The sequence below is a fragment of the Brachyistius frenatus genome, unplaced genomic scaffold, assembly GCF_029030835.1.
Source record: "Brachyistius frenatus isolate BFR_SWC_R1_liver_20210118 unplaced genomic scaffold, ASM2903083v1 Contig_168, whole genome shotgun sequence".
NCBI classification, from domain to species: domain Eukaryota; kingdom Metazoa; phylum Chordata; class Actinopteri; family Embiotocidae; genus Brachyistius; species Brachyistius frenatus.
In genome coordinates, this window is record NW_027210767.1 from 529,367 (window position 1) to 553,476 (window position 24,110).

The following is a 24,110-nucleotide window of genomic DNA, read 5'->3' on the forward strand; positions in this document are numbered from 1 at the left end:
AATTCTAAACATTTTTATACAAAAACTAGTCAAGAGCAGATTGGACATTTGTTTAACACATACAAATCGATTGCGCCTTTGTAATTAATCATTTTAAAAGATGATAGAATGTTAAATATTTCATTATAAGTTTTATAGACAGCTGCTGAATACAGTTGAAGCTGGCTCGTGATGGCTAGCTTCGGCTGAAGTTAAACTTACCAACTTCCTGTTTCCTGTTTCCAAAATATCTGACTCGTGATGAACTTATGCCGCGTTCCTAAAGGAGCTCGTGAGGACGCCGCTGCTAAGCAACAGCGACGCTGACGTCTTGAAAAGCCAAAAGGGGCTAAATATTTTGGCAAGCCAGCAGGGGTGTAATGTGATGCAGGAAATGCAAAGACATAATGACAGAGGGGGAGTTTTCTCAGATGCATTAATTTAGCTATTATGAAAGAATATGCATGACTAAAATTACAATATATTGGCTTAATTAAAACTAAAATTGAATTACTAAAGCCTCTTCCATTTACGTTAACGTAACCAAACACCTCAACTCTTGAACGAAAAATTTAATCTGTTAAATCTTTAGCTTTAGAAGTTAAAAGACGACAATCAAAAAGAACAAAACATGCCAGGTACTATTATAATAAATATTAATTATAAGGAGCCGTTACAGACCACAATGTAAAGTTGGGTTAAAGTCATTTAAGCTTCTTTTAAAAACAATATTAAGGGTAAATTAATTTATATTTAAATAAGTTGTTTGCTGAAGTCCCCATTACTTATACCATGGTATTTTTCAAGATTGCAGTTTTTACATCTTATTTATGGTCCATGTAAATAATTATCTTCTATTTCTTTATAACAATTCAAAGCAAAGTCAAGTTAAAAATGAAATTGACTTATAAAATACTTTTAAGTGCAGATTACTGTTTTCAGGTTACACAGAAATGGCAAGAGAGGAAAGTGAATACCAGATGTGACTTTTCCTGAAATCTGAAACGTCGCACAAGAAAAACATGGACAAAAGTAACAGCTGTAAAACAAATTTTTAATACAAAAGCACAAGATTTTAAACACAAGAGCAAAAACAGCACAGGAACTTTTAACTTGTCAGATGAAGTTCTACTCTTTTAAAAGTTTTAATAAAACCTCTGAACAGCAGCGCCGTTCTTCTTCACCACCACTTAAATCTTTTGCGCTTTATTGTTTTTTCTGAAAGTAGAGAAGAGAAAACACAAACCAGTGGATCAAAATAGAGCAGAAGACGTTGTGTGATCGAACGCAGTGGGCGTAAAAGGGCGTAAACCATGTTTACCTTCAGGAGCGGAGTCCAGCGTGGCGAGACGACTGATCAGAGTGGTCGATGCGGCGTCTTTCCACTCATCGCCTGAGAGACACAAGATCGTAGCCAGTGAGGATAAAGTCTTCCAACTTTGTGGAGAGAATTTAAGCATTGCTGGACGTTTTCCCGCAAAAATTGCATTTTAATAATCAGTCAGTGTGATTTTTTTTTTTCAGGCACATGCGACCCTGCAAATCTGTCACTGCATCAGGTAGAAAATATCGCAATATGAGATATATAAGGACACGTTCTAATTAATACAGACCACTGTTAAAATATCAATGTACACAAGGCATAATATTAATACTTGCAGACTTAAGTAACTAATACTGATCAAAACAACATATTACTGCCATACAGCATGTGGCTCAAGTGCATTCAGTAGTGTGATTGCCTCTAACATAGAGTAATAACAGTTTGGTTGTGCATGTGTGATGCTCGTCCTAGTTTTTGATGCTCTGAGGTCACTGATATCTCACTATATATATAATTTTTTTTAAAGAAACTGATATCACTTTTTTTTCCCAGCACAACCACAACTATTTGAGCAATATGTGTGCTGTTGTGAAGCCATGTGATGTCATAAATAGTTCAAAGTAAAGTGGAATTTGAATTAACAGAGGTCTAATTCTCTTCAGCTGTGGGTGTAGATTTCTGAGACACTGCAGCACTTTTATTTTGAAGGTCGTGAAGGGATTTACCGGAGATATGGATGTTCTCCTTGGTTCGGGCTTTGAGTGACAGTTTGGTTACTCTGGCGCGCCCTGACGCGGAGGCGGACCCTGCCTCATTGCCGGCGACATCCACCTCCACCTGACGATGACGTCTTGACTTGGAGGCCTGAGACACACAAACACAAATATGTAAAAAAAAAAAGGTTTTTTTTTGGTGTTTTTTAGCATTTTGAAATAAATAATGAAATACATTTAATTAAAATATATTTTTATCCAATTTCTTTCACAAAATGCATAGAAATTAAGACAACAAATATGAGGTGAGATGACTTGTAGAGGTGAAAAAAAGAGAGATAATGAGTTATTGTAGACACAGGTTAAAAAACTTTTTTTTTTATAAAACATGAAAGATAAATACATTAAACTAAATAAAACAGTTAAATGTTGATTTTAAAAATGAAAATAACCTGGAAGAAAATTATATATATATATATATAATAAAAAAAGACAAGACATAAAGCTAGGCCAACTAAGTAGGCTTTTTTTATATTCGATTTTTTTAGAAAATGCTACAAAATAAAAGCGATGTAAACTGGATGAAGTGACACAAACCTCTGCTGCTTGTCCGTAAGCCTTGGATTTGATGGAGGCGATTAGATCAGCTCTTTTGGAGCTCTGAGGACACAAAACAAAGAGTCAGGAGCGCCGCTCTCTGGACAAACTTATTACTACAACTATATGGAAGGACTTCCTGTGATTTACTGCAGTTTGAGTGTTGGCACAGGAAGAGCACCAGCGAGGCTTCGATAGGAACAGACTCACCTCCTGTTGAGATGACGTTCCCTCACCGCTGTCTTTACCTTCATCAACGCTGTCCTGGCGAGACCAAACAAGACGCAGCATCACATCAACAACGGAAAAAGACCAAAAAACACACACAGACTGATGTTACCGAAGCTCAACCATCTCGCCGGGTTGTAAGACCTCGATTTTTAGATTGTGGTGATTTATTATGGTGATTATCATAGTTTCATTTCTTCAGTGTATAAAGTGTAAAATTAGGAAATGTAGTCCGTGCTTATTCCGCCAAAGCCTGGGTTAATATATTATATCATAAATATGAATTAGAAAATGTTCACATTTAAGAAGCAGCTACAAAACTACACGGGACAAACAGGTACGATAGGATACGAGAAGGGATAATGTACCATGTAAAAACACACAATACAACAACATGAAAGAAATGTTACAATGCAAAAAAGATAACAATAGGACGCAATACAACAAAAGGAGATACAAGAGAAAGAAAAAGAAAAAAAATGTATGTGGAGATAAGTCGATACGTTTACGGTAAATATTTAAATGACTGAAGATAATTTGTCTGGTCTGACTTCTCACCCTCCTTTGCTGCCACTTGTAGAAGTCCAGCACAGTGCTGCGAAGTTTGGGGACGAGGTTTTTACGGATCAGGTTGACGGACGGATCCGCCTGAGAGGCCACGGACGTCTTCAGCTTCTCGTAGAGCTCGTGAATGTTGGAGAGTTCCTGCGAAAAGACGAAAGGTGACGCTTTGAAAAAACAAAATGGAGGTGTTGGGAGTCAATGTGTGTGTGTGTGTGTGTGGGGGGGGGGGTTTGCCTCTGCCCACCTCCATCAGTTTGTTATTGATCAGCTCCTGAGGACGAGACGCTCGCTCCATGAACTGCTCGCACAACATCGACCTCTCCGCATTCCTCTTCCTGTTGAAGTTGAGCTGGAAAGAGACAACAGGCTTTTACTTTGGAAAAAAGAAAAAAAAAATGACAGCAGCTGGTTGTTTTGATTGTATTTTATCTTGTACTCACACCGAGCACTTTACTAGGAACATGTACACCAGCTTATCTATGAATCCAACCTAGCTGGCCCGGTCGATACCAACGATATTGAGGCAGGCAGCTCACCAGAGTGGGCATGGCGGTGAAGTGGAACGCTTTGCAGAACATCAGCTGTCGGAGGATGTAGACGGCGTCCAGGTGTTGAGCGTCCACGGCGTCGTTCTCGAACCTCTTCACGTCCTCCCAGTCCTTTAGCGACAGACGGATCTGCGGCCGGAGACACATCCATTTAAAATGATGGAGCACGCCTTTAAACACCAGCTGTGTGTGTGTGTGTGTGTGTGTGTGTGTGTGTGTGTGTGTGTGTGTGTGTGTGTGTGTGTGTGTGTGTGTGTGTGTGTGAGAGAGTGTGTGTGTGTGTGTGTGTGTGTGTGTGTGTGTGGGTGTTTGTGTGTGTGGGCCGACCTGCTCCTCGGGCGAGGCGGTCTGGCACTGATACAAGCTGTACAGCAGGTAAAGTCCTCCCACTCGGATCTGGAAGCTGAACGGCGGCAGGAAGAAAATGCAGGCGGCGTCCAGAGCGAGACGACTGAACACCCGCTTCTCATAGTTCACGGTGCCGCTGCGACAAGAAAAAAAAACCCACACGAGACACATGACGTTCAAAAGATTTCAAATCAGCTAAACTCTTACTCATTCCTCGAAGACAAATTTGAGATTTTTGCTACTTTTCTGCCTGAGATTATAAATAAATACATTTCTGTAAATATTTTTGGACCAAAACAATCAATTGGTCAATCCTAAAAATTATTTAAACATAATAAACTATGACAAAGACTGCCATTATACTTAGTTGCTCTAATAAAATAGCAATCTGACTTCTACTTCTTAAAACATCAAAAACAGGTTTACACATTCTCTGTTTTGTCCGATGTATGCTATCAAAAAAAATGTAGGCTGTTTATCTGCAGAAAAGTAGGATAAAAGTGTGTATTTATATTCTAACTGAGACAATCGTTAATTAGTTTCAGCTTGTTTTATTTATAGAATATTTATGCATTTCTTATCGTGTAGAGAAAAGGTAGGAATTTCAAACAGCATCTATTAATATAATATATCAAAGAGTGAATACCATCCAGGTGGAAAAATGGAGCGATATTTTTCGGTGTGAACCTACTAGAAGATGCTGGAGAACTTCATGTCCCTCCAGATGTTGGCGAACACCTCGAAGCGGACGGACTTGGTTCGCTGGAAGCGGCTCAGCAGCTGCTCGCAGTCGTACTTCAACTGCTTCCTGCACGAATCCTGTCTCTTGCTCAGCTCCATCGTCTGCGCTGCGTCCTCACGCCTTAAAACACAACCTCAGAAACCTCGCTTTAATTTCACCGCGGGGACACGCGGCTCTTTCTGCCGTGCTAACGCAGAAAACATGTTAAAAACAAATGATTCGGCCACCACCGGCGAGGACATAATACGTCATCATCCGCTTTTTCTTCTTCGGTCTGGCAGACTAGAACGCGGCGAAGGCGTACTGCTGCCCTCCTCTGTCTATCTGCCTCTGTCCTCGATGTACCTGAACGCACCACACGGATATGCGCGCGTCACTTACGTACTGCGGAAGTAAACAAGCCTCAGCTGACGTGGAGCAGCACCAAGTCAGACCGACTGGGTTAGCTCGGACGAAACCCGCTGGTTTACAGGGACGTCGGTCGCTTTAGCCACCGTCTCGGTTCACAAGAAGTTACGTGAACTCTGCTGGCGTCGTCTGAACCGCCGGACGAACTGACGGCGCTCGCTAGCTGATAACTTGTAGAGAAAGATGGCGGCAGCGGAGGAGGCCAGCAGGCCTTTCGCCGGGCTGTCGGACGTCTCCATCTCGGAGGACATCCCGGTGGAGGGGGACATCTCCGTGCCCGTCGGCTCCTCCAGGAGAGACGACGAGTTCTCCACGCTGGACGAGCCGGTGAAGGAGACCATCTTGCGGGACCTGCGAGCGGTGGGGAACAAGTTCGTCCACGTCCTGTACCCGAAGCGGAGCTCGGCTCTGCTGCGGGACTGGGACCTGTGGGGCCCGCTGCTGCTCTGCGTGACGCTGGCTCTGCTGCTGCAGGGCGGCGCGGCCGACAGTGACGACCAGGGAGGACCACAGTTCGCCGAGGTACTGACGCTCACCTCCCGCGGTAGTCCAGGCCCTTCACGTGGTGCTGTTACTGTCAGAGTGAGAAAACAACCAACGTGGGCAATTATTAGCACAATGTACTTAAACCATGGGAGGATTACTGGACAGGCCAGCAAACACACACACACACACACACACACACACACACACACACACACACACACACACACACACACACACACACACACACACACACAAGGCTGAACCAGAGCTTCTTCATGAAGTGAATGAAAACATGTATCTGTGAGAAAATCAATTACAAGAATACAAAGAGACACAAAATAACTAGAGATTAATGTAAAAAAAAAAAAAAAAAAAAAAAGAGGCTGCACAGTCTACAAAACTATAACTATAAAGTCACTACCAGCACCTGGTAGTGATGCGTTACTACCGCCAGTAGGTGTCGGTAATTTACCTAAAAGCTGTTTGCTAAACGCCATAAAAACATTTTAAAATAGAGGAAAAACATGAGGCTCGTTAGCTCTGTACAAACAGCAGAAACGTACAATGGCACCACCTAAAATAGATGTTGGATGTGTAGAATAAACAACTGTCTTCATGGCAAAGATGAAGCTAAAGTCAAGCTTCAGATCAGATTTGTCCAAAACAAAGTTTTTCAAAGTTTGATAGTGTTTGTTGAGACCGAGCCGCTTCAATTGCAGTCAGTCCCTCTGCTCTCCCGACGCCCCACTAACATGCACGACCGCGTCCTTCATCCCAGGTCTTCGTCATCGTCTGGTTCGGCTCCATCGTCATCACCCTCAACTCCAAGCTGCTGGGCGGCACCATCTCCTTCTTCCAGAGCCTGTGCGTGTTGGGCTACTGCATCATGCCTCTGACGGTGGCCATGGCCGTGTGCCGGATCGTCCTGCTCAGCAGCTCAGGGAAGGTCAGCTTCGCCGTGCGACTGGTGGTGGTGACGGCGTCCTTCGGCTGGTCAACCTTCGCCTCCACGGCCTTCCTCGCCGACAGCCAGCCGCCCAACCGCAAGGCGCTGGTGGTGTACCCCGTGTTCCTCTTCTACTTCGTGATCGGGTGGATGATCCTGACGTTCTCGCCGTGACGGTAGACGAAGCCGTCGCGGGGGGAAGGGGAAGTTTGACAGAACTCGAAAACAGACACCAGGATCTGCCTTCGAACGAAGACGAGTGACTACTGAAGTGACGGCGGGCCTTTTTCTGGGCAGCTGAAGAAAAGAAAAAATAAGCATTTAGACTCACGGGACACCAAAATAATTCCAAAGGGACTCTTTGAGGAGCAGCGATCGAAGCTGTGCTGCAGACGGAGTTGGAAAAAGCTCTTGAATATGTTCTTGTTTTTGCAGTTTTGTTCCGCAGATGTGTTTACGCTGCATAAAAGATGGTCTGTGAGCTTGTAAATAGAAATACTTCATGAATGTCTGACCTACCGGGGCTACGAGGATTTTTCTTTGCCTTTTGGTCTTTGGGCACATTTGAAACCTTGACATAAGGACACCAACATGTTCTCACTACATTCTTCATTCTTCAGACGTTTAGCCGATTGCGTTTATATGGTTTGACTGAAACCCTTTTTTGTTTTGTTTTTTATTTTTATGGGCTGGATGACGGTGGAGATGTATAACTTGGGCTTTAGTGGTTTTCCTGCTATTTTTTTTTTTTGCCTCCAGCTGTTCCTCACTTCTAAGTAAAGCAAAGTGTCATAGTGCCGGGGGTGGGGGGTAGCTTTGTCCCAGACACATCGTTAAATCTATCATTCGGATTAAGTGTTTTATTTGTTATAAATACAATAACACTGACCGACTAAATCGCTACCTACCCGGTTGTTATTCACTGATGTGAAAATAAAAGAAGAAATTCTGCTGGCAGTCAGCTGTACTTTTTGTGTTCAACTTTGTACGGAAATTTTCCCAAAAAAAAAAAAAAAAGAGCAAAAGTTAGTGAAATATCAAAAAGTTTGAGATTTAAATCAGAAATATGGTGGTAATGGGATCCATAACTTTCAATGGAACATAAAGTGTTACATCAGTCAGCTGTTGGCATGGAAACAACAGAGGACCAGAGTGTTACCTACTGGAAGAAGCAGCTCGGGACACAGTTTAATTTCACAACAACAACAGGTTTCTACTCCAAGTTGTCACAAACAACAAAGGAATAAGGGGTGATCATTTCCAGACCATAATGCATTGAGGCGGTCTGTGTTTGGAGTTGGGGGGTGTTTAGGTTTTCATCAGTTTTTTTGTTTTGTTTCTGACTTGTCAGACTGTTGATGTGGGTGAATGGAGCCTTAATGCTCCCCGCACAGATTGAGAAGGCATTTTGGGAAATGCAGGAAATCATTGATTCAATAACTAATGGATTTTTTTTTTTTTTCCCACATGCGATGTGTTATCTCAGTATATGATGTTACATGTGATCAGTCAACTGATATTTTCCCTTCTGCTAACCTGACTGATGACCTTTGACCCCTGCTCTGTAGAGAGACAAACTGTCCTGAATGATCACTGGGTCTGATTTGTTGAATAAATTTATTTGTTTAAATTTACAACACAAATTAAAAGAAATTAAAATATATCCGACCAGCTGCCATTGTTGTATTTTTCAGTCCCCCGACAGGCGAGTGAAGGAACAACAAAAATGTACAGTTCACCAAGTCAAAGTTTATCGTTTTATCTGATTTTTTTTTAAAGTATTTCACTGAAAAAACTTCATATGTATTATAATGAAAAGTTCGATGAAAAGCAGGCGAGATCATCTGAATGTTTCTTGTATTTTTAAGAAAAGACACAAAAAAGGTTTCTCACTTCAAATGTCCTCAAACATTCGTCATTTTATCCATTTTGAGGGATTTTGGTCTACCGCTGTACGACACTATTAAGAAACAAAGTGAACTGAAGACAAGGTAAGGCCGCTTGCATAAGAACTTAAACCGTAGTTTAAGTTGGTTGCTACAGCGGATTGTGGTGGAAATCTGGAAATGATGAGTCCGAGTCGAGGTCAAGGTTCTTTAGTCGAAGCTTTCTGCAGAAAGGTTCAGACAAAACACAGTAGGGAATATGAGTCTGACACAGAGCGTCGTTTGTGTCTCCTTATTATAGAGGTAGGGAAGAGATCGGACCTTGAGCCGGTCCGGTAACAAGCTGTGGGGAATACAGTCAGTTCCCCCATGCATGCGGCAAGAAGAACAAAAATGCGCTGGTTAGATATGGTTAGGCTTATATGAGAACAGTTAGACACAGCATGTTTAGGTTTGTACAGGGAAACGGGTAGATACAGTTTTTCCATTAAAGTAAAAATATCTTCAGCCTTGCAATTTGAATTTCAACCGGATCAAGTGCATGTTTAACTAAAAGTAATTATAGGAATCGTACATGTTTTTTTTTTCTCAATAAACATTATCTTTACCTCAATTAATAAAGATTTAATCCATATTTAGTGTAATCACGTTTTTCTCTGGTTTCTGGAGAGCTGGTGACGTGTAGTTATTTGACTAAAAACTCCAGTTTAACATAATTTTGGACTATTATCATGAGAATATTTATTTAAAAATGTACAGTGTGGCATAAAAATAATATAGAAATACTAAAAAAAAAAACTTAAGAAACTGGTTAAGAAGGCCGGCTCCATCATCGGCTACAATCTGGATAGTCTGGAAAAGGTGGTGGAGAGGAGGACGCTGAACAAACTATTATCCATATTGGATAATCCTGACCACCCTCTCCACCACCTGCTGCAGGGACAGCGGAGCACTTTCTCCAAAAGACTCCTCCAGCTCCGCTGTCACAAGGACAGATACAGGAGATCATTCCTGCCCACTGCAATAAGACTGTACAATAACTCACCTCTGGCAAAATCCATCACATAACAAAAACACTGTTGACTGTGTTTCTTGGTTGTTTGTATATAATATATATAGATATATACTGTACTGTATATACTGTGCATTTTATATTTTATATTTTTTACTGCTATTTTATTGCTTTTCTATTGTTCTATTACTATCTATTGCTTCTGTATGCTGCTGTAGCGAAAAAAAAATTCCCCTCGGGTATTAATAAAGTAACTACCTAACCTAACCTAAAACCATAATAACCCAAGTGGAATAAGCACGCAATGTCGGGTTGTATCCTTAGCCAGCTGTAGGGAGGGGGATGGTTAAAATTGTATTTTTTTTTTTAATTTTTTTAAAATCTTTTCCACGCTCTTATCCGGCCCTTGCATACTTAAAAAGCCTCATCCCAACGTGTCTCCCTCTTTTGGGACAATAAGACACGGGGGCCGTGGATTCTGTGCAGGCTAAAGATTGAAGGACCCTGTTCTTGATTGACAGCAGTTCAGCAAGACGCTTGGATTTATAAAGCGAAACACAAATTACGTCATCGCGAGGCGACAGCGACGAGTCCAGCTAACGGCTGCCGGTGTGCCTAATCGCCGCCCTTTAAAAACAGGAATAAATAACCTCCCAGTGAGTTGGTAGCACCAGACTCCCAAACAGCGGAGGCTCGAGCGGTTTGTCTGCTCTGTCCGAGGTGGGCAGAGTCTTCTGATGGAGGAGTCGCCGCGTCTTCCAATGGAAATTTGGGTCTACGTCTTCAGCTACCTGAACACGGAGGAGAAGCACACCGTCCGCACCTGCTGCCGGCACCTGAAGAGCCTGGTCGACCACCCGTCCCTGTGGCGGGACTACACGGTGGTGCTGTCCGACCTCCGTCGCTACACGTACGGCTTCTGGGACACCCTGACCCACCGCAAGCTCACCCGGGTGGCGGTGCGACATCTGCGGCGCAAAGAGTGGCGCCGCCTCGTCAAGTTCCACCCTACGCTTACCGCCATCGTCTTCGTGGACGGAGGACGGATGTACAGGATGAAATACCTGGACAAACTGGCCTTGCTCCCCGACCTACGGGACCTCGTGGTGCGCAACGCCATCTGGGAAGAGCCGATGTTCGGCCCGAGTCTGACCGAGCAGCTGCCGGAGCGGCTCACTCACCTGAGCGTGTGCAACGTCCGGCTGCTGTGCACGGTGGACTTCATCAACACCGTGTCGCGCCTGTTCAACCTGCGGTACCTGCTCTTCCACCAGCAGGGTGAGGGCTACGGGCTGGACACGGTGCGGCCGGTGCCCTGCCGCGTCTTCCACAACCTGCTGCAGCACCTGAAGAGGCTCCGACACCTGTCCTGGGGGATGAGGGGGGAGCCGCCGGAGCCGCTGCCTGACGACTACTTCAGACCGCTGGATCCGGACCAGCCAGGTGAGGCGGTCTCGTTAACGCGCCTCCTCACCAGGTGCCGCTGCGGTGGTGTCTCCTGATTACTTCAGGGAACCAAATGTTGGGTTTTGTTTTTGTTTACTCGGATAGATTTCGTTACCATGACACTTTCACGTCGACCATTTTAATTAAATGTTTCCCTTATTAACATTTGTGTTGGAATTCACTTGTTGTTTTGTTTTATGTAAAGCACTTTGTAACTAAAGTTTAGAAAAGTGCTATACAAATTAAGATTATTATTATGTTGCACCATTGGTCTGCAGTAACAGTCTGCAGGTTTTTTTTTTTTTCCTCCAGTGGACTGTGCCCAAAAAGTGTCCCAGGTTTTTAGACACTAAAAGTAAAAGGGTTTTAGTGAAGGAATAGTTGTAGTTAACTGACATATAAAATGCAGTAAACCGACTCCAGGGTTGATATCAGGACCAGAAGGGTTCTCGTTTCATTCTGAAACCAATGGAACCGAAGCGCCACCAGCTCCCCTTATTTCCACCGGTTTGTTGCAGAGCTGTTGCTTCACCATTATGTCGATGGATCGTATCGTTTACGTGCAAACATTTACTTCAGCAGAGTTACATGACGGCGCCTCATTCATTCGAAAAGGTTGCTCCATGTTTCTGCGATTTTTTTTTTTTTTTTTTTTTATTTTTTTTTTGTTGTGAAAAAAAAAAAATATATTTTTAGGGCCAATGGAGCATTAGCATCCTCCTCAGTCGAGGCCGTAGAGCCGGCCGACTTCCTGTTGGCGCCAATAAATGGTTGTAAATAAATCATTCTCGGCTCTTCTGGACTTTCCGGATGTTATTCGTCAGAATGAATCAATGTCTGACAGACATAGTTACATTTCAACAGCTGCTACTTTTCCAGTGATTCTAGCAAATGCTTTCCCAGTTTGAGAATTGAGCAGACAGATTAAAACGTTACACTGACCTCCTTTTCCTCCTCCTCCTCCTCCATGGTGCTGCAGGGCCCATTTACTGCGGCCCGGCGCTCACCAGTTTGGAGCTGGTGGATTACCCAGAAACCATCCTGCCAGACAACGCGCTGAGGAGCCTGACCTCGCTCAGGTCGCTGACTGTCCGCTACAGGTACATGAGAGAGGGCATCGGGTGTCGCCTCCGGTCCTGGCTGAGTCCTCTGCGACAGCTGGAAACGCTCGCCATCATCGGTGAGTCGCGTTGTTTTTTTTGTATTTCGAATCATCCCTGCGTTCCAACATCCATCCCACCAAACTATTTAGTGTGCAAGAAAAAGATTTGACATGTCCCAACCGGTCGCATGTTAAATACAGTACGCCAAAAGTACCAGGATGTCCTACTACATCTGCAGGCCAGCATGCTACTCTGGCTGCTCTGACCCACCATCCTCTGCGCGGCGGATGATGCGTCGCATCGCCTGAGCCGCCGAGACAGCTGTTGGCGCTGATGCTCCGCCTGCAAAAGAGAGAAGAATATGATAAACTGCATGCAACAGTACATACTTTTCAACGGTTGCTGCAGTAAGTGCTAAAAGTAGAAAGAAAGTCAGAACGCAGGGTTTGCTCAACATCAGCACCGGAGTTACAGACGTTTTTGCGGCCACTGGTGCGTGAACTTCATCGAGTAGAGAAACGTCAAATTTTGTGATTATTCATCAGCTAAAATTTTTTGAAACGGCGCAAAAGCAGAAACTGAGCTTGCGGCTGTGGTGAAGCTACGAAAGCGCCGCCTGACTCGTCCTGATTCCTGCTGCGCTCTCTCTCCTCGCAGGTGGGAACTCCCTCGCCACCTACACGACCACCATCCCGTCCAGCGTGACCCGGCTGACGCTGCGAGTGGCCATCACTCTGAAAGACATGGACTCCATCGCGCCGAAAGTCCCGGGACTGGAGCACCTGGACATCGAGCAGAACCGCTCCAGCGGCAGCCTCTGCAGACGGATCCCCATGCTGTTTCCTCAGCTCAAGACCCTCCGGATACGGTGAGCCTGGTCCCAGCGGCCAGAGAGGCCCGCTGACCTCCATCCAGAATAAACTGCGGTTTTATTTTTTTACAACTAACAATTATTTTCATCATCGGCCCGATCACCTCGATTGGATCAGACAGGCATCCCCTGATGTAAATCTCGGTAAAATGTCCGTTCCAGCTGGCTAATTTCTGTGTTTCCTTTCATTCAGGCTGAAAATGTATTAATATTCATGTCAAAATCAGGGTTTTTGTGGAACGCTACAGGGAGCTTGAGCTTTTTGGCGGCGACTCCTTTTTTTTCCCCCCCTGAATGCAACGCCGGTGGAGAGTGCCCAATTCGCACGATCCGCACGAGACACAGCAGACGCATAGATGGAGATTAATCCTTATGGGTTCCATATGGGCACCTGACTACAGTTTGAGGACAGATTTTGAGAACCTGTGCGAACCACTGTGAGTTTCCCTTTAGCACAGACAATGCAACAAGAGGATGCGAAAAAAGGCTGCGTGCACTCGTCCCATCTGGCCTCCGGGCACACATCCACACAATAAGTCCTCCTGGCGCCAGAACTCGATAAGTCGTCTGGAGTCTGTGTGGCTCCCTCCTACGCACAAACTTTGCCAGCTACCACGTGGGTGTCCGAGATAATAAACGTTTTTGGTTTTTTTTTTCTTTTTTTTTTCTTTTTTTTTTTCTCGTCTCTTCTCCGACAGATTTTTCCGCCGGGAACCGGAGAAAGACCTGCTGAGCCTCCACCGGCTGCGACACCTGGTGCAGCTGGAGCTGCTGGTGGAGCGCTCGTTCATCCTCCGGGATTACCTCAACGGTCACCCGTGGCCGAGCCCCTGCGTGCGCGAGCTGATTCACCAGCTGCGGGAGATGTCGGAGAACAGGATCACCGTCCTCACCACCATGCGGCAGAGGAACCCTCTGCGAGAGTGCGACTGCCTGTGGGAGGGGGACTGAGGAGGCGGAGGACGGCAAACCGGATCGCGTCGTTCCTTCGTCCTCGAAAGCACGAAGAAGACGGGAGTTGCCGCTGTTAGTCGGAAGCGAGAGGCAGTGAGTCAAGACGTCGACGTCCCGATTTAGGGGTCGAGCGATGTGGCTTTTTCTGCACCGATACCGATTATTGGTACTCAAGGAGACCGATGAACCCGTATTCGGAACGATATGCATTTGCAGTAAAAATGAAAATCTTTGTGTCAGAATTTGAAATGACAAACTAATCCCAACACAAAGCTTCATTCAAATAGTTTTAAATACGCAAATGCTGCCACTGTGTAATCTTTTAATGAAGTTATGATATATTGCAATTTGGGGTATTCATTGAGAAATCCTTTATTGAAGCAGTAGCAGCAGAATGTTTGTTACATGATTTTAAAATGTGTTTTGGGGTTTGTTCATCGACAGCTTAACTTTGGGCTTTTATTACAGTCACCTGACGAGTGTAGTGTTGATCAACTCCCTGTCGCTACGGTAACCATCACCGACTTTGGAGCGGCAACCTACCCGCTAAAATGAAAGTGGATCATCAGTACTGCTCGGTTCTTCTCTACGTTGCGCAGGTATTTCGATATTTTAATGCCAGAGCTCGTCTCTTTTTGTAAAAATGCTGCAACAAAGAACCGACGGAAACACGACGATACTACGTCCCGCCCACCGATAGCCGTAACCTGACCGCACCACATATGCCTGTCAATCAAACAGACACCAATAAGTCTTTTTGAAGCTTATTTTCTAATTAATGACAGTATTATTGAATGGAAGCCTATGGAGCCAGATGGCTTTGTGGAGCCAACCTCTAGTGGCACTCGGTGGTATTGCAGCTCAAGGCACTTCTGAATCTGCCTCATTTTTCAGACCCCGAAGCTACGTGCACTTTTTAATTACAGATTCCGCACAGAACAGACTTTTTTTCTTTTTTTTTTAACGTGTTCGCGCCTTTAAATTATTTCACAACTAATAGTGCCGTTATATGAAATGGCTGACTCTTTAAAAACGTGAACTAAACTAACAAAGGAAAGTCCCTGCTAAAGTGCTGATGGGGCTAAAAAATAAAAAAGCAATGAAATAAACGGTCTGACTGGAGCTGACAGCGCACCTTGGGAGCAACATTGCAAAGAGGCGTTCGAAAGGAAACGCGCCGAGCAGGAAAGCCGGGTCGCCCCTATGCAGACTATCCGGTTGGGGAAGAAAATGCTCGTCAGTCGAGGTTGGAAGCAAAAGGCTTTGCAGCAAGATCATCTGTTGGAACCCCCGAACACACTGGGCATTAAAGATCACCACGGTGAGGATGCAAAAGAAACTCATCCCTTTTCCATGATTCTCCAGTGGGAGAGGTGGTTGTCATCGCCTTTTTATGAAATTGTAAAGCATTCTATTACGACACATAGTTTATTTTATTATTCCCGTTTGTTTTGTTTTTTGACTGAGAACATTTGACAGTATGTAGCTACCAGGACGAAAATATTAGCAGCCGCTTTCGTGCGTTAGTTTTTAAAGGTCACAGAGTAACACTGCCAAATTTGGTATTTTCTTCTCTTGTAGCATTTATGGCTTTTTCTCAACTTATTTAATTCCCATGTTGATGTTTTGTTAAACGTCACTCAACAATGTGTACTCGTAAAAGCGGTTTTTGAATTCTGCGTAATTGAACTCCACTGACTTTGTTAGCTTCCCCCAGAATATTTCGGTGTTTGTGATCATCAATAACTCACTGAATGCAATGTTGTTTTTTTTAAAACAAATAGTAATTTAATATCGAAAGAGTTTTTTTTTTTTTCTCTGAACTTTTACAGTATGAACAATAAAACGAAATAAGGTCTTACAAACGTATTTAATACGGAACTTCTTGTGTTTCTTTCATGAAAACTCACTAGTGGGTATCTAATAATTGATTGATTTGCTGGTGTAACCCAAGTTTGCTGAGTGCTGCTCACTTCCGTTCCCTATATCACAGCCAGGCGCCTCCTGCTGGCTTGGAGGTGAAACGGTTTTAGGTGAACAAAAAAACCCCCCCAAAAAACAACTAAACTACATAAAGTGAAGCTTATTATTTGATTCCTCCTAACACACTTGGACCAGATGAACGAGTCGACTCCGGCTCCATATTTGTGGGACCTTTATTCTAGTTTGTTTAAATACAAAAAAGGGCAATTCCACCGCTCCCCCCCCCCCAAACCGAGACTACTGGATCGTTGTTCCGTTCCACCTGGAATAATCCAGTTTTAGGTGATTAGACAAATAAGTGACGGATTCCAAACGTGGACGTCAGGTTCAGAACTCCATCAGATGTGTGTAGGGTCCGTTGGTGTCGAGCTTCAGCACTTGTCTGTTTCCGTACGTCCCGTGTTTCACGGTCACCCCAGCAGCCGTCAGTTCCTGCTCGCACAGAGAAACGAAGGCGCCGTAGAGCCGCAGCCCGTCCTCCTTGCCGACGTTGTTGTGGTACTGCATGGCGCGGCCTTTGGCCTTCCCGCCCAGCGTGGCCTGAGGGACGATCAGCAGGCTGCCGGGAAGATCCAACACGGACACCATCTTCCCCGAGGGCGACTCACTGAGCCGCAGGTTTAACAGCGTGGACACTGGACGGGAGGAGACACTGTATTTACATCTCATGTTGAGGTATTTATACGAGCAGGAGGGGGTTAAATATGTAGGTCAAAGGTTAAATACAACACACAAAAACTGACCCATCTTGGGCAGGATGTCGTCTGTGGCTCCTTTGAAGAAGCAGATGTAGATCACCATTCCTCTGTCGATCTGAGAGTCACGGAAAGTAACACAATCGTAGATGAGCACCGATGTCTTACTGCAACTCTATATTTAGGTTCATCTGCTCATTCACAGCCAGTTTCTCTCCACAGCGTGAAGAGATCTGCTGCGAAAAAAATCATCGAAATCAAAGAACAGAGCAACATGTACTTTACACTTTATTTTCATTTTAATGTTGTGCATATTGATAGTATTTACCGAATGCCATAATTTTATATATTTTGTATTTTTCCTTCAACATATTACAACTTTTACTTATTTCCATCCTTTGATTTCATTACTGTCCTTTTCCTTTACGTGTTTTTGTGGGTTATTTTACTTGATTTTCTACTTTTTTCTCTCTGATTCTCATATTTTTATGTGTAATTCAGATTTTTATTCCTTGATTTTGTTCCCTTCACTTTCACTTTCACTCTGTGTTGTTGTTACTGCATTTTGTATAGTTTAATATTACTTTCTCCTTTTCTTATCAGACTTTTACCACTTCATATGTCTTTTTCTTTGCTCCTTTCGCTATTTGCCCATTGTGATCATTGTGATTGTGTCCCACCTGGACAAACTGCGCCTCTGAGGTCTCCTCTGCTGGCTTCACCTGCAGCCTGGCCTGCAGACACTGCTGCAGCACCGTCCGGGCCACCGGAGCGCTGTCCTTCTCCGTCATACCTGCCTCTGTGACCTTTTTTTTTTCTTCTTTTTTTCCCCACCGGAGTCCACTGTATTAACCGCGGCAAATCAAAGAGCAGACACAATGTAAGAAGTTCAACAACAACAAAAAAAACGCGACAAAAATTACGTTTAGCTAACAGAAATGTTCACTGAATGAGAGGAAAGCATAAAAGAACTCATGAAATCCACTTCCGTATTGACGTCAGATGACGTTGTTCAAGAGGGGCTCAAGACTGCGCCTTATTTTTGCATCAAATACTTTTTTTTATATTTTTTATTAAGCTCATTTTTTTGGCTTGATTACATTTGGTCAGTGAATTATTTTCCCCCATAAACTTAATCAAACAAAATGAAAATACCTAATGCCTTTCTGACGTGTTAATTTATTTTAAGTAGATTTTGGGGGCATTTTCAAAAATAAATAAAGAATGGGAAGGTATTGTCTTTGCGTTTATTAATATGAAGTACAACACATGGTTCTGTAGTATGTCTTTGGTGACTATTATTTCTCACATCTGTCACATTTTGTTAAAAAAAGAAAAAAAAAAGAAAATGAAAATTATTCCCTTCCGCCACCAGCATGCGTAATTTGTGCAGCCCGTTGGTGTGAGCAGCGTCCAAACAGAAGAACATGGCTCTGTTCACGTACAGCAGACTTTCCCATTTCCTGAGAATATCCGTGAATAAATCCTCCGTTCTTCGGACCGGGACCGAGATAAATGCCGGAGCTGCCTGCTGTGTGCAGTCAAAACGCTGCCAGGTGACATTTCTGTCTGTTTCTCTGCTCGCGCATCTTCGGCTACATTAGCAGATAGCTTCTTGTGAGCACAACATCACGACCGGAAGTGTTGTATTCAAAATAAAAGCCGCATTTCTTAAGTAAGCGTATGTTAAAGACATATCATGTCCAGAACACAATTAAATGGAAACATATGGTGTTTCTTTTTTTTTTATATATATATATATTAAATTGTGTTTTTCACTGTTATTTATTATTATCTTTTTATATTCATTTATCTGAGCGTTTAGAGTATTTTGCCATGTTGGTGAAATGACCAAGTCAGCATTTATACATACGGAAGGTCCATCAGGTCTGTAGCTGCAAACGTTAAAATGTTTTTAATTAGATTCTGGTTTAGAGCAACTGGCATGGTAAAAAAAAAAAAAAAAAAAAAAGATAAGAGTTTTACAAACGAATAACCCAAATTTCTCACTAACCTTCATGTAAAATTCGGTCAATTTAAAATAGTCTTTTGATTTGGCAAAAACTGAGTTTAGGCACCGTGTATTTTTGGACGTTTTTTCAAATGTCTCGAACTATGCAAATTCAGCATGAATGTGATCCATCACACAGCATTTTTTTTTCTGTAAAAGTGACAGTAACGGTGTACATAATCATGTTAACAAAGAGCAGTATATACAGCTACTTTAAGAGGAACTTAATTAACGATTAAAGTCATGAAGAGTCACAAATTCTGAACCGTGGATGTTGTTGACGTTGTCTACCTCCCTGTTGACGTTGTGTCTCAGAGGTCGGTGGACAGTAAGGCGTTACAGGAGAGGCAGCGGCAGCAGATGGCCAAGGGTCTTCCCAAGCAGAAGCCCATCGCAGGGGTCAAACGGGTCATCGTCGTGGCGTCAGGGAAAGGTGGTGTGGGCAAGTCCACCACCGCAGGTACGTTGCGAATTTGCCGCTCAAGGGTGGACCACTCTTCCGTTATTATTATTCTTCCAGCTCAAGTCGATCCAAAGCTTTAAGAGTGTGCAATTAATATTTTAGGAGTTTTAAAAATGGTCGAAGAGATTACTAAAGATATCATTTCATATATGCTGCACCTCACTGTGATCAATTCTTACTGAACAATTCAACCGAGAAGAGAGGATGTGAATCTGGACACCATGTAGGCTCTAAGGGTAAAAAAATAAAACAGTTTTTATTTCATAATTTTTAACGTAGCTTTGATTTTTGTCTGAAAACAAACGAAGAGAAGGTTTGAATAAAAAAATGAATGGATGAAATACATTTCCTGCAGCGTGTTGTGTGAAAGTTTCCAGTCAGAATTGTCTTATGTGTGTTTTTATGTCTCTGCAGTGAACCTGGCTCTCGGATTAATGGCCAATGATCCGGTAAGGAGTTGATTTTTTTCCTTTTTTCCAGTGAGATAACAGTTATGTACAAAGTTCTGCACTGATGGAGTCGATGTTTTCTTTGTTTCTTAGTCGAAGTCTGTCGGCCTGTTGGACGCTGATGTCTATGGCCCGTCGATTCCCAAACTGATGAACCTGAAAGGAAACCCGGAGCTCACCGACAGTACGACCAGCTGAAAGGTTTTTAACATTTTGATAAATTTCCTGCGACTTTAAACTGATTCGGTCTTCTTTTTTTTTTTCCCCCTCCAGATAATCGGATGGTCCCTCTCACCAACTACGGCGTTCCTTGGTGAGACGATCCACGACGTTAGATTACGTCTTCTTGTCTAATGTGCCTGCAGCTCCCACCTGTTCTCTCTCATGACTTGTCCTCCTGTCTGTCAGCATGTCGATGGGTTTCCTGGTGGAGGACGTGGCTCCGATCGTGTGGAGGGGCCTGATGGTGATGTCTGCTATCGAGAGGCTGCTCAGGCAGGTGAGGAGTCGAAATTATTTTCTACGGAGTGACTCCGAGGATGCTGACGAAGCAGAGATGAAGTGTTTGTGTGGGGTCCGCAGGTGGAGTGGGGGCCGTTAGACTACCTGGTGGTGGACATGCCTCCCGGGACGGGTGACGTGCAGCTGTCAATCACCCAGAACATCCCAATAGCGGGTCGGTCGATCACACTCCGCTTATTTTATAAAAGATGTCGTCGCCAGCCGAAGTGCATTAGACCTGCTCCGCGTAAAGTAAAGCTAAATGACGTGTGTGTTGTTGCAGGTGCGGTCATCGTGTCCACGCCGCAGGACATCGCCCTGCTGGACGCTCGCAGAGGAGCCGAGATGTTCAAGAAAGTGAACGTGCCGGTAAAGTCACGAGCGACAATCGAAAAGTTCAGAGACTTTTCTTGTTGTTGACGAACGGATTGTACAACGAGTAGTTCCGACGCAGTGATTGGTCAGCTCTACATTTGGAGCCTGCTCAAATTAGCGTGACAGCGTACCGGGCTCGTCAGTAGAAAATATCATTCCGCCATCATTGAAGCGGAATATTTTGGTTGATAAAAACATGTTGGGAAATTTGGTGAAATTTTTTTTCTATAATTTTTGACTTTGGGATTTCACAATGCTGTGAAAAACCGTTACCATATTTAGTTTGGATCATGAGATTAAAAATACATGTGTTTATGGATTTCTTTTTTCAGCAGATATCTTGGTCACAACGAGATTGAGCTGGCAAAGGAGTTTAGTGTTTCTATGTGTGATATTTATTCAGTTTGAGAAATCCCACCATCTCTGGAGAGCATTAAAACGGACTGGAAAGTGAACCGTCTCTGTTGCTAGGGTCGTTGCTAAGGGTCGGCCAGGAGCAGTAAATATTGCATACGTTACATAAGAGTCTACTGACGTGACTGATTGTTTTCCAGTTATAAGTCATCCCCCGTGCGTTGCCAAGGAAACGGAGTTCGCTCCGACAAAAAGTTTTATATTTTGAGAGCGAATTGCCCCACAATATGAATTCATTTTAATTACATTTATTTAGTCGGTAGCTTGTTGTATAATCCCAAAGATACACAAGAACCTGCAACAGAACCGTCTGTGAACCTTTTGATTGACCCTGAGTAACGTTCAGCAGGTTTCCAGCTGCTCTGTCGACCGTCTCGATGGATGAAGTAACAACAGGAGCGTTCGGTGGTTTTTGTTCCTGCAGGTTCTCGGTCTGGTGCAGAACATGAGCGTCTTCCAGTGTCCCAACTGCAACCATCTGACCCACATCTTCGGCTCCGATGGCGCCCGGCAGCTCGCCGACACTCTGGGAGTCACGATGTTAGGTCAGAGGCCGGTTTCACTTTCAAGCTCTGCGATGTCACGATGCTGGCGATTAATTTCTTTTCATTCTCTGCAGTTGATTATCAGAGGTTTTAATTAAGAACCTTTAATTTTCTGTTGGAGATGGAGTGAAAACATTATCGCTGTGTTTTTCTCTTCGGTGTCTGATTTTCCGTACGTGTGTTTCCGTCCAGGTGACATCCCTCTTCACCTGAACATCAGAGAGATGTCAGACAGAGGACAGCCGGTGGTCGTCTCGTCTCCTGACAGCCCCGAGGTCTCCATACTGTCTTCTATCATCTTTTTTTATTTCATGTTACTTTGTTTCATTTCTATGTATTTATTTAATCAGTTTATTGTCATGTTATTTTATTTTACTTTAGTACTTTTTGATTTGTTTTGTTCCATTTAGTTTTGTCTGTTTTTTGTTCTCATCTTTTATTTTTTCATTTTTGTTTTACTTAGGTCTACTTTATTATTTACTGTTTTGACTTTTACATTTAATTCTTCTCCTCTAGTTCATTCTGTTTTGATTTTATTTGAATCTGAGCTGATTTTATTCTCTATTGTTGCAATCTATTTGAATCTATTCTACTTTGGCTTTTCCTGATTTCATTCTGATCACTTTTAATTTTGTTTTGTTTTGTCAATTTAGTTTAAAAAAATAAAATAATAATCAATACAATCAGATAAAAAAAACATGAAATAATTCTAAATATTGCAAATTATTATTGCTTTTGTTTTCACTGTGCAGGCGGAGGCGTACCGGAAGGTGGCGTCCGCTGTGGTCCAGAGACTAGAGGAAATCAACACTTGACTGACAGCTCTAACAGGAAGTCAGCTGGTCGACTGACAGGACGACGCACGTGAAGGTGCTCGTGACATATCGTACACTTCTCTGCTATCGTAACGCACAATAAGCTCCACGGAAAGCTCTGTCTGGTGTAATACAGTATTTATGAACAAATGGGATGCGTTTAGTTTTGTGAGAAGCTAAATTATGTGAATATAATGCTGCATAAAAGGCAGGGAGAGTATTTGTTGATAGCATTTAAATTTCATTTCCTAGAGTTCCAATGCTGCAAAATTTGAGCATATTATAGTATGAGGCAATTTTCTGTATCATACAGTGAATACAATTTTGTGAATATGTAAATCAATTTATCTCTTCCTATTGTGTATTTTTGTTGGTTTAGTGAAAACAAACCAATAAAATGATCATAGATTTTGGATCTTAAAGTCATACAGTATATCATTTATAGTTTGCGTACATGAGTGTGTTTGATGATGATTTCCACCAAGCCTCATGGCTCATGTCTCTTTAAAACTGGTCCAACACGTCTAATATAAGAGGCGAGATTGACCCCAAAAATACCCTCGAATGTTCCTTTAATCGGCACCAAGCAGTTCCATGAGTGGCCAGCAGAGGGCGCCGGGTGCAAGTTGAAGAAAGTAGCCATGTAGAACATAAAATATCGGTGCGTTTGGCAGCTGTTTGAAACCGCCTCCCGTCCCGCTCTCTAATGTGTTCCTCACGGCCGACGTCTCTTACTGGAGGTGTGTGATTTATCCCCTCCACGCTGACTGACAGGTGAGCAGCTGTCCTCCTCACCCCGACAGGGTTCACCGGGTCCCTCGTTGTCATTAGTAACGCCTCAGTTAAAATGTCTGCCGCGACAAAAGCACTGGATTTGAAAACGGTGAGGGCAGAAATCGTGACTTCTTATTCTTATTTTCTGTCTGTTTGTGGTTATTTTGCGTGTCATTGTTATTGTTTTGCTTCTTTGTGGTCGTTTCCCGTCTGTTTTACATCACTTTGTAGATGTTTCAGTGACTTTCCAGCATGAATCTGTGCAAATAACTTCCAACTGAGGCTCTGACCTAAGGGACCCCTGGTTCCTTGAGGGTCTGGGCCATTGGACTGTTACGCTAATCCATCTGTGGATACTTACTAAAAAAATAAAATAAAATTAAAAAAAGATTTTTAATGTTCCATCATCTTAGAAACTAAGTTTGTTGTATGAAATATCACCCAACTAACAGCAATAGCAACGGAGGATAAAAGTAACACCAATCTCTGGTAAAACTGACCAGCTGTTTTTGAGTTCACTTTTTGTTGCAAAGCATCTTGGGAAATGTAGGAAACCTTTTTGCAGGGGCATGAAACGAGGAGGCGGAGTCAGTGACGGGACCAGACTGAGACTGCATTAAAAACAGGCATTTTTTTTTAAACTTGCACACTCTGCCAGAAACTGAGAACTGCAGCTGTGAAGTATTTCAGTGTGTAGGCGCAGCAAAACACCCGCATGCCTGGAGCGCTCGCACGAGCGCACACACACACACACACACACACACACACACACACACACACACACACACACACACACACACACACACACACACACACACATATAAAAACACAGTGGTGTTTGCATCACTTCAGAGGGCATTACACGGACTACATAAACCTAAACCTCCCTCTAACCTTAAATCAAGGCGTCGCTTACCAACTAACTTTCAA

At 43.3% G+C, this 24,110-nt stretch overlaps 5 protein-coding genes across 5 annotated transcripts; 3 read left to right on the top strand and 2 right to left on the bottom strand.

The window, feature by feature from the left end:
* Positions 1 to 1,016: 1,016 nt before the first annotated feature.
* Positions 1,017 to 5,396, bottom strand: snapc1b (small nuclear RNA activating complex, polypeptide 1b). The gene is made up of 10 exons (XM_069717052.1): positions 4,993 to 5,396; positions 4,281 to 4,437; positions 3,942 to 4,082; positions 3,650 to 3,754; positions 3,400 to 3,546; positions 2,824 to 2,877; positions 2,614 to 2,676; positions 2,029 to 2,167; positions 1,301 to 1,372; positions 1,017 to 1,197 (listed from the first exon to the last, which is right to left on the bottom strand). The coding sequence occupies exons 1-10, from the start codon at positions 5,139 to 5,141 to the stop codon at positions 1,160 to 1,162; spliced, it is 1,065 nt and encodes a 354-aa protein (XP_069573153.1). The 5' UTR covers positions 5,142 to 5,396; the 3' UTR covers positions 1,017 to 1,159.
* A 17-nt stretch (positions 5,397 to 5,413) lies between these two features.
* Positions 5,414 to 8,557, top strand: yipf6 (Yip1 domain family, member 6). Its single transcript, XM_069717053.1, has 2 exons — positions 5,414 to 5,973; positions 6,716 to 8,557. The coding sequence occupies exons 1-2, from the start codon at positions 5,635 to 5,637 to the stop codon at positions 7,055 to 7,057; spliced, it is 681 nt and encodes a 226-aa protein (XP_069573154.1). The 5' UTR covers positions 5,414 to 5,634; the 3' UTR covers positions 7,058 to 8,557.
* A 1,789-nt stretch (positions 8,558 to 10,346) lies between these two features.
* Positions 10,347 to 16,024, top strand: LOC138631865 (uncharacterized). Its single transcript, XM_069717051.1, has 4 exons — positions 10,347 to 11,224; positions 12,207 to 12,407; positions 12,988 to 13,198; positions 13,900 to 16,024. The coding sequence occupies exons 1-4, from the start codon at positions 10,519 to 10,521 to the stop codon at positions 14,150 to 14,152; spliced, it is 1,371 nt and encodes a 456-aa protein (XP_069573152.1). The 5' UTR covers positions 10,347 to 10,518; the 3' UTR covers positions 14,153 to 16,024.
* A 334-nt stretch (positions 16,025 to 16,358) lies between these two features.
* On the bottom strand, positions 16,359 to 17,818 carry dtd2 (D-aminoacyl-tRNA deacylase 2). The gene is made up of 3 exons (XM_069717054.1): positions 17,514 to 17,818; positions 16,882 to 16,951; positions 16,359 to 16,773 (listed from the first exon to the last, which is right to left on the bottom strand). The coding sequence occupies exons 1-3, from the start codon at positions 17,622 to 17,624 to the stop codon at positions 16,466 to 16,468; spliced, it is 489 nt and encodes a 162-aa protein (XP_069573155.1). The 5' UTR covers positions 17,625 to 17,818; the 3' UTR covers positions 16,359 to 16,465.
* A 401-nt stretch (positions 17,819 to 18,219) lies between these two features.
* nubpl (nucleotide binding protein-like) lies at positions 18,220 to 22,821 on the top strand. Its single transcript, XM_069717086.1, has 11 exons — positions 18,220 to 18,389; positions 19,160 to 19,304; positions 19,722 to 19,756; positions 19,850 to 19,940; positions 20,030 to 20,069; positions 20,165 to 20,255; positions 20,339 to 20,432; positions 20,541 to 20,626; positions 21,471 to 21,591; positions 21,784 to 21,866; positions 22,344 to 22,821. Exons 1-11 carry the CDS (start codon positions 18,261 to 18,263, stop codon positions 22,404 to 22,406), a joined length of 978 nt encoding a protein of 325 aa, XP_069573187.1. The 5' UTR covers positions 18,220 to 18,260; the 3' UTR covers positions 22,407 to 22,821.
* The last annotated feature ends 1,289 nt before the right edge of the window (positions 22,822 to 24,110 follow it).

Coding starts and splice junctions, on each gene's coding strand:
- nubpl (XM_069717086.1), top strand. CDS start 18,261: ATGGCTCTGTTCACGTACAGCAGACTTTCCCATTTCCTGAGAATATCC. Junction 19,941..20,029: donor AAACCCGGAGCTCACCGACA/GTACGACCAGCT, acceptor TTCCCCCTCCAG/ATAATCGGATGGTCCCTCTC. Junction 21,867..22,343: donor CGTCTCCTGACAGCCCCGAG/GTCTCCATACTG, acceptor TTCACTGTGCAG/GCGGAGGCGTACCGGAAGGT.
- yipf6 (XM_069717053.1), top strand. CDS start 5,635: ATGGCGGCAGCGGAGGAGGCCAGCAGGCCTTTCGCCGGGCTGTCGGAC. Junction 5,974..6,715: donor GAGGACCACAGTTCGCCGAG/GTACTGACGCTC, acceptor CCTTCATCCCAG/GTCTTCGTCATCGTCTGGTT.
- dtd2 (XM_069717054.1), bottom strand. CDS start 17,624: ATGACGGAGAAGGACAGCGCTCCGGTGGCCCGGACGGTGCTGCAGCAG. Junction 16,952..17,513: donor CAGAGGCGCAGTTTGTCCAG/GTGGGACACAAT, acceptor CGTGACTCTCAG/ATCGACAGAGGAATGGTGAT. Junction 16,774..16,881: donor CGACATCCTGCCCAAGATGG/GTCAGTTTTTGT, acceptor CCTCCCGTCCAG/TGTCCACGCTGTTAAACCTG.
- snapc1b (XM_069717052.1), bottom strand. CDS start 5,141: ATGGAGCTGAGCAAGAGACAGGATTCGTGCAGGAAGCAGTTGAAGTAC. Junction 2,677..2,823: donor GAACGTCATCTCAACAGGAG/GTGAGTCTGTTC, acceptor TTGTGTCCTCAG/AGCTCCAAAAGAGCTGATCT. Junction 1,373..2,028: donor GGAGAACATCCATATCTCCG/GTAAATCCCTTC, acceptor TGTGTCTCTCAG/GCGATGAGTGGAAAGACGCC.
- LOC138631865 (XM_069717051.1), top strand. CDS start 10,519: ATGGAGGAGTCGCCGCGTCTTCCAATGGAAATTTGGGTCTACGTCTTC. Junction 11,225..12,206: donor GCTGGATCCGGACCAGCCAG/GTGAGGCGGTCT, acceptor ATGGTGCTGCAG/GGCCCATTTACTGCGGCCCG. Junction 12,408..12,987: donor GGAAACGCTCGCCATCATCG/GTGAGTCGCGTT, acceptor CTCTCCTCGCAG/GTGGGAACTCCCTCGCCACC.